Source organism: Barbus barbus (genome assembly GCF_936440315.1).
Source record: "Barbus barbus genome assembly, chromosome: 12".
In the NCBI taxonomy this organism is placed as follows: Eukaryota; Metazoa; Chordata; class Actinopteri; order Cypriniformes; family Cyprinidae; genus Barbus; species Barbus barbus.
In genome coordinates this window covers 26,755,417-26,769,149 of record NC_136740.1, presented here as the reverse complement: position 1 = coordinate 26,769,149, position 13,733 = coordinate 26,755,417, and the positions used below count along the sequence as shown (strand labels likewise).

General features: G+C 36.7%; 2 protein-coding genes across 5 annotated transcripts in view; one reads left to right on the top strand and one right to left on the bottom strand.

Annotated features, from left to right (window-relative positions):
• The window catches only part of LOC306877558 (oxidation resistance protein 1-like), a gene marked incomplete at its 5' end in the record, with an annotated part of 84,643 nt that extends 80,791 nt beyond the window's left edge, over positions 1–3,852 (top strand). For all 4 annotated transcript variants that reach the window (XM_079429392.1, XM_079429391.1, XM_079429394.1 and 1 more), the window contains 4 exons: positions 1,499–1,651; positions 1,798–1,893; positions 2,062–2,135; positions 3,320–3,852. In XM_079429392.1, coding sequence (XP_079285518.1) covers positions 1,499–1,651; positions 1,798–1,893; positions 2,062–2,135; positions 3,320–3,455 — 459 coding nt within the window. In that variant the 3' untranslated portion in view covers positions 3,456–3,852. The remainder of the gene's footprint in view (positions 1–1,498; positions 1,652–1,797; positions 1,894–2,061; positions 2,136–3,319) is intronic.
• A 1,220-nt stretch (positions 3,853–5,072) lies between these two features.
• Positions 5,073–12,184, bottom strand: LOC306877557 (squalene monooxygenase-like). Its single transcript, XM_079429390.1, has 11 exons — positions 11,651–12,184; positions 10,356–10,584; positions 9,943–10,120; positions 9,165–9,261; positions 8,925–9,038; positions 8,400–8,571; positions 8,148–8,243; positions 7,640–7,782; positions 6,986–7,082; positions 6,802–6,889; positions 5,073–6,701 (listed from the first exon to the last, which is right to left on the bottom strand). Exons 1-11 carry the CDS (start codon positions 11,915–11,917, stop codon positions 6,509–6,511), a joined length of 1,674 nt encoding a protein of 557 aa, XP_079285516.1. The 5' UTR covers positions 11,918–12,184; the 3' UTR covers positions 5,073–6,508.
• Positions 12,185–13,733: the final 1,549 nt, after the last annotated feature.

Genomic DNA, 13,733 nt, shown 5'->3' with positions numbered 1-13,733 from the left:
ACTAATTTTTTTATTGCCACTGCAGCAAACATTTTGTTCAGCTCTCATCCAGAAAGATAGCATGACTGCGCTTTTTGACTGTTTAATAAATCCTGCAGTTGTCAGAGACATTGTCATAATATTTGTACATGACGTCCTGATCTTTTAATCTGATCTCACAGTGCTGTTTGTGAAGTGTTTTGTAGTGAAGCTTCAGAGGTTTTGTGCGGTTATGAGGTTTAAGTCATTGCGCCCTGCGGGTGCCTGCCTTTCAAACGCATCAGCGCTCTGTGAATGGATCACCTGAGGTGGTCTCTCGCAGAAACCTTTACTCAGACGTAGGCACATTTTGTTGGTAAATCAAATAAACTCGTGTCATTACGCAGAGTAATTCAATGCTCTCCAGGCGCTGGGAAAGCCTGGACCTGCCGGAGGACACAGAGACCGCTGCACAGGAGCATGTGTCGAGGAAACACACAGCACTCTGCTGCCCACTGTGTGTGTGTGTGTGCATATATATATATATTAATATTATATTAATCACAAATTTTTCTGAATTTAATTTATGAAGTGCTTCATATTGCATCAGGACAATGACCCAAAACACCCTGCCAGTTCAGTCAAGGAATTTATAAGGGCAAAGAAATGGAAAGTCTTAGATTGCCCAAGTCAGTCTCCAGATTTAAAGCCGATTGAACATGAATTTCACCAGCTGGAGAGGAGAGTAAGGGCAGAAACTCCCCAAAACAAGCAACAATTGGAATTGGCTGAATTAAAGGCTGGGAAAAGCATTTCAAAGGATGAGACCAAGAGTCTGGTGATGTCTATGGGTCACAGACTCACTGCTGTGATTGTGCACAAGGGATCTGCAACTAAATAATAGCTTTTAATCTTTTATATCTGCCTTATGTTCAACTGTCCCAATACTTATGCTCACATCAGATAGAGGGATAAAACTCTAAAAGTGCTGTTCCTTTTATTTGGTAAAACATATATTTGTTGAAACAGCTAATAATAAAATGTGACATTCTGTAGTTTTGTCTCATATTCATCGTTTAATCATATTTGCAAATGTCTTGACTCCACAGCCAACAGAGCAATTCCGTCTTTACTGTTCCAATACTTATGAAGGGCACTGTATGTGTGTATATAGTGTGTGTGTGTGTGTGTGTGTATATATATATATATATATATATATATATATATATATATATATATATATCAAAATTTAGGTTCTCTGTTTTAGTTGTTTTTTTGTTTTGTTGGTTTTTTTTTTGGTTTTTTTACATTTAGTGCTTTTAATTAAACTTATTTAATTGCCAAGTTAACATTTCTCGTTTTCGTTTAGCTTTTTCATTTAGTATTTCTAATTTATTTTACCTTTATTTAAGTAAACAAAAATTCTTCTAATAGATTTAGTTAATGATAATAAGGTTCTTTGCCTCTACGTCATGCATTAAAATCATTTATTGCACACCTAGTCACAGATTATCCCTAATTTATTCTGTTTTTCACTCAGATGGCGAAACATCTTCCACCCAGAACCATCGGTTATCACTGGAATCTGGCCTTCAGCACATCTAAACACGGCATGAGCATTAAGACACTGTACCGGACCATGCAGGACCAGGACTCACCCATGCTGCTGGTCATCAAAGACAGCGATGGACAGGTCACACTCTTCTCTTTATCTCTCACAAGACCTTGGTTTCAGACCTATATTAAAAAAAATACAAGAAAAAGCCAAGAGTTCTCATGTCATGTGACCAGAAACAGTGATCAGTTTCCTAATCGGCTCTGGTCTCTGTACTCTTGTAGATATTTGGGGCTTTGGCATCAGAACCCTTCAAAGTCAGTGAGGGTTTCTACGGCACAGGAGAGACTTTCCTGTTCACCTACTATCCAGAGTTTGAGGTTTGTGTTCAGTTTATCCCTTAATTTTCATTACAGGCAGAAAAAGCTGTCAGTTTGAAATGAATTCTGATTGTGTTTTTCATTTGGCATGTTCATGTGCCAAATTGGTTATTGATTTATTGACTTTTCTTGTTCTAAAATGCTGTTTGTTTGTTTTCTCACTGGCAGGCATATAAATGGACTGGTGATAATCTGTTCTTCATTAAAGGAGACATGGATTCTTTAGCCTTTGGTGGAGGAAGGTCAGTAACTCAGGGCCTTAATAATTAATGTTAATATTTTGAATGCTGATTTTCATTAGAGATATTTGTGTGATACAAATGAGTATGCAAGGTAAACATGAAAATTTGGCCAGCACATTGCAAACTCATTGTCCTGTTGCACAATCTAAACATGCAAGTTTTTTTTTAACTACAAATCTTGGTGCTGAAGGGGTAGGAGAGTCTTCTTGTGTCTGTTCTGTTTATACTGAATGTGTTCTTTTTCAGGTAGCTAGTTATTAAAATGCTGACGGTGTAACACACTTGATCAGCAAGTTCCTTTTCCATGACAGTACTAAGTAATTCAATTTAATTTGACGTCAAAGCTGAATTTTCAGCATCATTACTCCAGTCTTCAGTGTCACATGATCCTTCAGAAATCATCTAATATGCTGATTCGCTGCTCAAGAAAGTTAAGTAGTTGTGCAGCTTTATATTTTTGTGGAAACTGAATTTTTTTCACCATTCTTTAATGAATAGAATGTTCAAAAGAACAGCATTTATTTCAAATAGATTTATTTTAATGCAGTCAAACAATTAATTGCATCCGAAATGAACGTTTTTATTTACATAATATATCTGTGTATACTGTGTATATTTATTATGTATATGTAAATACACACACATACAGTATATATTTTGAAAATGTTTACATGTATATATTTATATTCATATAATTTAGATTATATATAAATATATTAAATGTATAAACATAACATTTTTCATTTTTTCATACATGCATGGGTGTGTATTTATATATACATAAATATACACAGTACACACACACATACTATGTAAACAAACTTTTATTTTGGATGCGATTAATCGTTTGACAGCACTAATTTATTTATTTAATTGTAACTTTATAAAATGTTATAAATATGTTTTAATCAATTTCTTTTCATCTTTAATACAATGTATTTTTTATTTATTTTTTTATGTTTTTTTTTCAATCTTACTGATCCAAAACTTGAATGGTGGTGTATGTTGCATTATTAATTGCAGAGTGACATTTCAGACAACGAAAGATATAAATAAAAGGATTTGCATCCAACTACTGTAGTGTTTTGCATAGTTTTTAAGCATATTTACATAGTTTTATTTTAAAACCCATTCCATTACAAGAGACTGAATTTTTGATCTGAGACTGTTTTCTTCTCTTTCAGTGGTGAGTTCGGGCTTTGGCTGGACGGGGATCTTTATCACGGCAGGAGTCATTCATGCAAAACCTTCGGGAATCCCATGCTCTCAATGAAGGAGGATTTCTTTGTGCAGGATATTGAGATCTGGTCGTTTGAGTAGCAGCTCACACAGAGGTACCTTTTTGTCGTTAGTTGGAGAGAGGAATTGGACACGAGGCAGATCCCAAACCTTACTGCACATCACCGCGGCTCCCAGGAAGCCCATAACGGATGCTACTGTTACCACGCTTGTCGTATGTTACTCCTGCATTTAATACAGAGCTCTTCTTTGTGCTGTTTAGTATGTGTGTGTTTTGTTCAAGCCGTGTGCAGCGTCAATAACCAACAGGACCCCCGAGCACTTTTAACATCAAGTGGAGATGATGATGATGGTAGTGGCGGCATGGGGTTTGGGCTGCCCGAGAACTGCTAGTCCACTTTACCTGAGCCAAAGCGCCAGGAGTTTGTTCAAGAGATGGTGTTAGCCGATAGGGTGTCACTACTGGATCGATGGGGATAAAAAAAAAAAAACAACTACGGGAAAAGAAAAGCAAGCAACTGAAAACACATTCCCTTGCTCTCAAGAATATGCATTTTTGGGACGTCGATGGATGACGGCGGCGTCCGGGAGAAGATGAGAACGCATCCGTAGTTTCTTTTGAGGCGAAATATTCAAGTGTCGTGAAATTCGTAGTCTTTCTGTCGTTCACTATCATAGCACACCATGTCGAAGCACATAATCGGAAACCCCATAGTCGTAATGTTCTGTTCAGTGGGTTTTACGTGTGAGTGTGGCTAACATCGGCCCCTTCGCTTTGGAAGGGACGACTTTTACTGTTCGTAGGCAGAAATGTGTCGCAATAGATTTGTGGAATATGCAAATTCCTGTCCTGTGACCTCAATCCAGACGGGGCACTTTTGTTTTCCCCGTTTCTCTTTCTGAGAGACCTTTTACGTCTTGACAGATTAATTGCTTTTCTGGGTATCATTTGAAAAGCCTGAAACGTGGTTTAATCGTTTTTCATGAATATAATGACAATACTATATTTATGTATATGATTATATATAAGTTCATATATATATATATATATATAATATACAAATATATATACTGTATAATGATATATATATTGCTGTTAAGTGTGACAGTGATCTTTTTTGTGCTGATATCTCAGCTGTTACTAATATATTGTATATTACCCTGTAAATTAATGTTAAAATAGTAGATTTGTTCCTATATATATATAAATGAATATACAGTGTGTGGATTGGTGGGTTGCTTCTCGCACTTTATTAATCTAGTTTCAAGCCAGGTTCTTCAGGCCTCATTAGCAGTAGCAGTACAGTATATATTTTTGTTGATTCGTCTTTTAGATTATAGAGTAAATGAATCGTTTATAAAGAGCTTGCTGCTACTGTGGAGAGGAAAAGTCTCAGTGGTCGAGCACAGGGTCGAATGTGACGGACTCCAGCAGGGAAAGTCTCCTCTTCTCACGTGTCCTGTCCCAGCGGGGTTTTTTTTCTTGTCTGGTCTTTTGGTCTTTTCGGTGTCTAGATTGACTGTGCACACAGCGAGAGGAACACAAACGTCCTTTCAGAGTCGCAGACAAGAAGTGCAACAAATCCTTCATCTACTTCACCGGAATATAATGTTACAGTGATGTTTAAAGAACAATGAATACTAATAAATTGTTGTAATCTGGGACAGAATCAGGTCTCTTATGGTTTTTATTTTTTTGGTCTGGTCTCTTCATCACAAAATAAACAAGTAAATTAATTTATCATGTCAATACCATAGTATTTTAGAAGGTAATATCATCAAATGCCATGTTTTATCATTATGGTCATTCATATAACATGGCCATTTATATAACACTTTTGTGTGAGGGGAAAATTTTGTTTACAAGAACAAAGTGAAGCTGTTCTCATTGTTGGTGCGCCACCTGCTGACATACTGTATTTTGCACAAAATGTTACTGTAGTTATTTATCCTACAAAAATCCATCCAATTACAATAGAATGATAGATATTAAAATACAAAGCCTGCAAAACTGGATCATTCCAGTCTGTCAAACTATATTTGACTCAATATCAATATACAAAAAGGACAAATTATTTGAAAGAACAGTCCATAGAGTGGCTACACAGAGCCAAAAGTACTACAGTATGAACGCAGAACCACAAGCCCATGGCTGAATTAGAAACTAAGTAAACCTCACATTAAAGCTCTCATCTTCTTTCAGTAAATATCCACATGATTTTACTCTACACTGAATGCCAGATTCATTGCACATAGAATTTTTGACGGCACTAAAAGTTGACTTGAAAACAGTTTTTAAACAACAGAGAAAGGCAAAAATGATAATGGAAGGCCCCGTGTGAAAGCCATGACAAATGGACACAATTGTGAAAAACTTCGAAACCACAATAAAGCAATACATGAGAGGAAAACAATTACTTCAGCCACAAATGAGATGTAGTCCCATTGATTTTCCTTAGTTCTTGAAAACAATTAAAACATCTACACAGGTTCACAGGTCCAGCAGCCTAGTGGCTTAACCATTATGAATTGATTAACTTTTTTTGCACTCAGAAATGCATTAAAAACATGCATTTCTGACTGAAAACTTAAAGTTTACCAGATTTACTCATTTAATGCATATTCCTCTGAAACAGATTGCATAAGAAATGGTTTGTAAATGCTATTTCATATTGACTTGAAAATAAAGCACAGGATTTTCCCTCATTTAATTGCAGGGTAAGGCAAATGTCACTACATCATTAGCTTACTCTTAGTACATTTATGCATTTAGCAGACGCTTTTATCCAAAGCGACTTACATTGCATTCAAGTTACAGTTTTAACATTTTATCAGCTCTTGCTTTCCCTGGGAATCGAACCCATGACCTTGGCGTTGCTAGTGCCATGCTCTATTATTTGAGCTACAGGAAAGCCTTCTTAGTGTATGAAAATATAAGGCAGGGTCTTTGTCTATTAATTTTAGACAGCATATGCATTTCCTCATCAGAGACTCGTTCCTTGTGCAGTATGTCTGACATGAATCCCTTTTTCCCAAAAAATGAGGCACTCAGATGTAGCCAACATAGACAGATGTGTCACGTTCACCGTCTGAAGAAATCAGTTTGTTTTTCAGTTTTAAAAAAAAGTTCCTTCCTAGTAAATCAGGTACTGTAACTCAGAGTAAATGAGAGGAAACATGACGCCACAGGCTCTGTACATGATGGCTGCGCTGTTGAGCAGCGCTTGTGGTATCGTGAGCCAGGATTCAGATCTGAAGCTGAAGTATATGGCGTATAACGCCACAGCGAAAAAGTGACCAATCAGAGTAAAGGGTTTCGGCGACAGTCTGGGGAAACAAAAACAGATTAGTGGTGTCAGAAGATCTCAGATATCTGCAAGAACCAGTGAAAGACATCTGATTTGGCAGATTCTTTGTTAATACTTACACGGACAGAAGGCCGATCGGCCCATTGATGCATTCTCCGCCAAGCTTGAAATAGTGGAAACAGGCTTTTCTCAACTGATGCAGTGAATCTAAAAATAAACAGATGTTTTAGTTACATCTTTAGTTGTGAACTTTGATTTTTAAAACTGAAACTGAAATATTTAAGAATGTGTTTTGTCACTTACTGTCGGTCGCAGCAAACAGCTCGTACAGAGCTTGAGCCAAAACGTTCACCACAAACGAGTGAGATGATTTACGCTCCCAGTGGAATTTCTTCTTTGCCTGACAACAAAAACAGTCTTCATTGCACATTTTTTCATTTCTCAGATCCGCTATGATGATCACAGTGGCATTTAAACATTCATCAGTGCACTCTGATCCACAAAAGACTAGTGCATTTGAGGTGCCTTACTGTCTGCTTACCTACTTCTTTATTGGCATCTATGATTCCATGAAGGCTCCATGGAACCTCAAATGCACAAAAGGTTCTTTTATAGTGTAAAAATGTTCTTGAGATTATTAAAAAATAAACTGTTCACTGAAAAGTTTTTCAGAGGCACAAAAGTGGTTTGAAAGTGTATTTTTATGCCTAATCTAATAAGCATAAATGTATACATAAACCACAAATACTGGGTAAAATAGTTTTCCGTTTAGCAATAAAAATATATTTTACTGTGTGTCTTATGCTACCTATAGTATGTAGGCAACTTACTATGTTTTGCAATAAAGTTGATGTTAAATATGTTGTTTTGATGTGGTATGCAGTGAAGAACAGCAATTACTGGCACTAGAAAGGTACCTAATTTTACACTCAGATTATTGTAACTGCATTTTGTTACCTGGAGCACAGCTGTATTGTCATAGAGATCAGGGATGTTCTTGAGCAGGTCTCTCCAGATGCGGACGTCATTCAGCACCACACTCATGCCGCCGCCGGTCAGAGGATGACGCATGTTATACGCATCGCCTAACAGCAGAACCCCTAATGGAGGACAGGTGGGTCAGCACTCGCAACACTGTCGTTTTTACACGTAAAACTGCACCATTTCACTCAGTGCATATGGTCAGGGTTTTTAAGGATAAAACCTTATTTAATTTGAACTGTTCCACTTTTATGTAACATCTACATTTTAGAGTTCTAATGCTTTAACACTTAATTATTTCAACATTTGACATATAATTTTTCTGACATAATCCTTCTGAAATCATTCTAAGATGCTGAATTGCCAGTAAAGAAACATTGAAGTGTTGAAAACAGTTGTGCTGCTTAAAATTTTTGTGGAAACCATGCTATACTATTACTACCATTCAAAAGTTTGGGTAAAGTAAGTAATAAACAAGGCTTACCTTGTTTATTGACTGGTGCGGGTGGCAGGAAGCTGGCGGGCATCGTTCTCAAGCGATCGTTCTGCAGTGCCAACATGAACGACTCTTTTAAGTGCTCTGTTTAAGCAAAACACACATATTTGTGAGCATTGTGTTGTCTAAATGCTTAAATTGCATTGTTGTGCTCTAAAGAAATGCAACTGAAAGAAGTATTACAAAAATCTTTGAGTGCAAATTTAGCAATAAGGTTATTTTAAAGTCTAAATCTGATACCTGGTAGTTGTGGGTAGATTTTTTCCGTCATGTACCACTTAAGGTCTCGAGGCATCTCTCCTCTGATGTCCACCAGAACCCGAGTTTCATTGGAGGAGATCTGATAGATCAACACTGGACTGGGATTAGCTAGAACCAGCTCTGCATGGTTGGGCTTGAACTGAGGAGAGTCCTGGAAGAGAACATCGTAACACAATCAATCACTGTGTTACACTCTTAAAAATAAAGGTGCTTCATGATGCCATAGAAGAACCTTTTTTGTCTGAATGGTTCCATAAAGAACCTTTAATATCTGAAGAACCTTTCTGTTTCACAAAAGGTTCTTTGTGGTGAAAGAAGGTTCTTCAGATTATAAAAAGGTAAGAAAGAGATGGTCCTTTAAAGAACCTTTGACTGAATGGTTCTTTGTGGAACCAAAAATGGTTCTTCTGTGGCATCACTTTGAAGAACCTTTTAAGCACCTTTATTTTTAAGTGTACTTGGGAATTTTCAACAGAGATATGCAATTGTCATCCTAGTATTTACCTTCATTATGCATCCAACAAAATGAGAAGACACTTTAGCTTTCCCAGAAATCAGATTCTTACGGAACTTGGAGAAACATCCGTCAGCAACTACCGTCATAGGAGCATGGACCTCCTGAGAAAGAGAGAACGAGTATAAGTGCAGCATGGAAAATCTGACTGCCAGAGCAAATCTAAATACCTGTGATTCATATAATCAAACTTTTACAAATATTACAACCAATTATCAGTGTGTCACTACCTTGATTATCCCTGAGTCCTTCTCTCTGTACTGAATTCCTGTCACACAACCATCTTCTTCCTCCAGGCTGGTCACCGTTCCCTCCACGAACTTCACACTGTGCAAACATGACATGATATTAGACCCATCAGTCTCCAAATCCTTCACAAAATCCCATACAGAGACACGAGGCCTCAGAAACACAAGAACATCTACCTAAACCAATAGGTGCTGTATATTCTCACCATATATGTGTGAAATTGAGATGTATACATCATCTGAAAGCTGAATAAATAAGCTTATTAAGTTATGATAGGACAATATTTGGCTGAGATACAACTATTTGAAAATCTAGAATCTGAGGGTGCAAAAAAATCTAAATATTGAGAAAATCGCCTTTAAAGTTGTCCAAATGAAGTTCTTAGCAATGCATATTACTAATCAAACATTAAGTTTTGATATATTTACAGAAGGAAATTTACAAAATATCTTCATGGAACATGATCTTTACTTAATATCCTAAAGATTTTTTGTATAAAAGAAAAATGGATAATTTTGACTCATACAGTGTATTGTTGGCTATTGCTACAAATATGCCCCAGCGACTTAAGACTGGTTTTGTGGTCCAGGATCACATATAAGGTCTACAGTCAAACATTTTCTCTAGCAGTGGTTTCCAAAGTTCAAACACTTTCAAATACGAATCAGAAAGTTTCTGAACCACATAAGTAATGATAAGCATGACATTTGTCATCGGTATCTTTATAGTCATATATTAGTAACTGTGTCAGGTATTTACTTGGGCTCAGCGAGAGCAGCTCGACGCAGTCCCATGATGAAGCGTCCATGATGGAAAGCACGTCCACCCTGAATGCTGTTCTCCTGCTGGGGATACGGGATCTCCACCTCCGTTTGGCTCTCCAGGTCATGGATTACATAACCATTCACCACATGGGCATCCAGACCTTCAACAGCATCTGAGAGAAGACAAACAGAAATGAAAAGAAAATACTGTGAGTTTGTAAATATAAAATGCAATGCTTAAAAGTGCAGTTTAATACATTTAGATATTACAGATCTATGCAATAAAAGCCTGCTTAGTCTATATATTATATATTTGAAAATATATTAAAATATGCAAAGAGGATTTGAATGAGCATGCATTTAATAGAAAGATCAGATGAAGTGTGACTGTAAACGGGATGTGTGTACCCTCCAGGCCGAGTTCTCTGAGTGCCCGATATCCTCCCGGCTGCAGAAGTTCTCCCACTATCCGATCTGGTTCTTTCATGTCCCTCTCCACTACTGTGACCCTCCGGCCGTCCCGGGCCAGAACGGCAGCCATGGCTGACCCCAGCACACCAGCGCCCACTATGATGACCTCTGGATCCTCTGCCTGACCGGACTGACTGTCTGTCGCCCTCTTTCGCTTTACATCTCTCTAGTAAAGACAAAAAAGTGAGTATTATACATTTTTTGTATTCTTAAAGTATAATATTAGTTTTAAGTTTAAGTGACATTCAGCCAAGTATGGTGACCCATACTCGGAATTCGTGCTCTGCATTTAACCCATCCAACGTACACACACACACACAGCAGTGAACACACACACACCGTGAACACACACCCGGAGCAGTGGGCAGCCATTTTATGCTGCAGCACCCGGGGAGCAGTTGGGGGTTCAGTGCCTTGCTCAAGGGCACCTCAGTCGTGGTATTGAGGGTGGAGAGAGCGCTGGACATTCACTCCCCCCACCTACAATCCCTGCCGGCCCGAGACTCGAACCCGCAACCTTTGGATCACGAGTCCAACTCTCTAACCATTAGGCCACGACTTCCCCTTAATAAAGATAATCATTTTTAAAATAATCAAATATAACAATTTGACAGGTTTATTTCAGTGACAGCCAGGTGATCGCAAATGAAATAATACTTAATAAAAAAAAATAATAATAATAAAATAATATATATATATATATATATATATATATATATATATATATATATATATATATATATATATATATATATATATATATATATATATATAAAGACTTATGATTTACGTCATGGTTATTATGAATTTTTATGATTTGCATCATGGTTATTTTAGTTAACTAAAGGTTTAATATTTAAAGCATTCAAATGACTAAAACAAATTTAAAAGTATCTCAGTGAGACAACACTTAATGAAAAAAGTAACACGTGTTCTCTGTGGACCTCTTGAAGTAGCTTGTATTATAATGCAATAAATGTATAGGGGTTGTGTGTTTTAAAAAATCAATAAAGTGATATGTAATAATAATATGTAATATGTTTCTCATTGACCCAACCCAATAAACAAACAAATAAATCTGATAAAAAACATTGCATAATCCAGTTGTTTCGATTTTTGTAACATAACTCCAAGTGGTGAAATAATTCCAGTAATATTAAATAGATTTCATGGAAATTAATTCACAATTATAAAAACACAAAGACAACGTATGATCAAAAACACTATCTCACCTTCTTAGAAGTGCGACTGCAACTGTCTGTAGTGGACTTGGAGAAGAGTTTTTTGGTCGGAGGGAATGTAGTCAAGAGTTTGAGAGGCTTCAGGAGAAACTGAGGAGCTTTGAGCGTCTGTCTGCTGAAGCCGAGGCACGTGATCATCAGCCCCACGGACACGCACAGCACCGCGGCCACTAGCAGCTCTCTGGGCGCGGTGCTCACCAGGGCATCGCATTTCTTATAGATATACGTAAAACTTGCAATTCCAAGAAAGGTCCACATGTTAAAAATCAAAACAAAAAAAAATAAAATAAAAGACACCTTTATCACGTTCAAAAATGACAAGCACAGGTGATCAGAAAATAGTTATTTTTCCATACAAAAACTGGGAAAAACAATAGTATTCTTTTTCAAAATAATTTAGGTCATGAATTCAGTGAAAATCCTCTTATTATAAATAATCATAAATAAAAAGTAAGTATATTATCCAGCACATGCGTCCACTCGGGCTGGTGCGATGCTTCAAGGTGATGCTGAATAATTTATGATAATGAGGACGCGGATCCTCTTGCAGTTTGTAGACAGCAGCGTCCCGCCTCCTCTGTTTAGAGCGAACCAATCAGATGCGCGTATTCGGTGAGCAGAGCTCACGCTATCTGGCCATTGGCCAATCCAAGGCTGCTGGTTGGCGAATGGACTGCAGTATGATGTGATGTCACAGAAAGGTTGCGTTTGGCAGATGTGACGAGTTTATTATTTAACATAGTCGTATTAAAAAGGGCTAAAAATACATTCATGCCCATAAATTGGGAAGAACAAATAGTTAAATGCTTTCCCAGGTATAATAAACGCAAATAATGTTATTATTATGGTGTTATTTCTAAATTCCAATATGAAAAAATAGTTCTACGGGTTTAACTAAAGGCGGAGTTTAGCAATAACAAGCTCAGTGGTGCAGAAATTACATTAAATAAATGATTAAATTGTTCCAAATGTCGTTATAGTTGCCTATAACAATAACAATTATCTAAAGTAGCCTATTTATATATGGCAAAAGCCCATAGTGTCATTTCCATTGTGGTATCAACGAAAAAAAAAACTGATCATGTGCTAACTTGTGCCAGAAAACTCAATTTAACTCATAAATCATAAAAACAAATGACACTATGTAAAATGAGAGCTTGACGATAAAAGAAAACCTTGACCTCACGCCATAAAACAAGGGTTTTACAGGTATTTTTTTTAGTCATGCTTGCAGAGTATGTTATACATTTTGTTGTATTATCTTTCATTTATGATTATTTGAATGGAGAATATAGCAAATATAATCTAAAGAGAATCAACATTGAAAATAATAAAATTTTAAATAGGCTACAACAAAAACTCTGGACACATTAAAAGTAATAACATTAATTTAATTGAATCTAAAATAGACTTCAATATAAAAAAAATTTAAGGATGAAATGACATGGACATGTTTTCAAGAAATTTTCACCCAAAAAACTTCCCAAACACAGTATTTATCTGAAACTTCCACCCCCGTCTGATGACTGTAATCATGTTTGATGCTGGCCAGCTGTGTTGTGCATCTCAAGCGTCTGTGTGAGTTTGGCCTTTTCATTTGGTCTACTTCACAGTCGAGTGAGTCGTCGAGAAGATGCTCTCACAATCATAATTACTCACTGACACAATGTTTTCTGAGGAGGTTTGGAAGCATGCAGCTCTGCAGCAGGAGTGGCATTCTTGTGGTAGAATAAACATAGTTTATTACAACATTAAAAAGGGCTAGGCTAATTATTTGACAATTTTTGCATCTGACTCCGTCTTAATATGCAAGCTTCATTAGAAGTGCCTTCATTCCTTACAAAAAGTGTTGTGGTTGTTTGATTAACTTAATGATTAACTTGTATGCCACGGTGTTCACCTGCTGCTACATGGTATTAGTTAATTTTTGATCCAATAAAAAAATACTTAAAACAATTTAGTTAAACCCTGTGGATTTTTTTTCTTTTAATAGACTACTCGTGTTTCTGTAACTCATACATACATAATTCTTGTTTTGCAAATTAGAAACAAATCAATGTATGCAACAAATGTT

Excerpts from the sequence above, each read along its gene's own strand:
- LOC306877557 (XM_079429390.1), bottom strand. The coding sequence starts at position 11,917 with ATGTGGACCTTTCTTGGAATTGCAAGTTTTACGTATATCTATAAGAAA. Across the intron at positions 9,039-9,164 it reads AGGACTCAGGGATAATCAAG|GAGGTCCATGCTCCTATGAC; the intron begins GTAGTGACACAC and ends TCTCTTTCTCAG. Across the intron at positions 6,702-6,801 it reads CCGATCGGCCTTCTGTCCGT|ACTGTCGCCGAAACCCTTTA; the intron begins GTAAGTATTAAC and ends TTGTTTCCCCAG.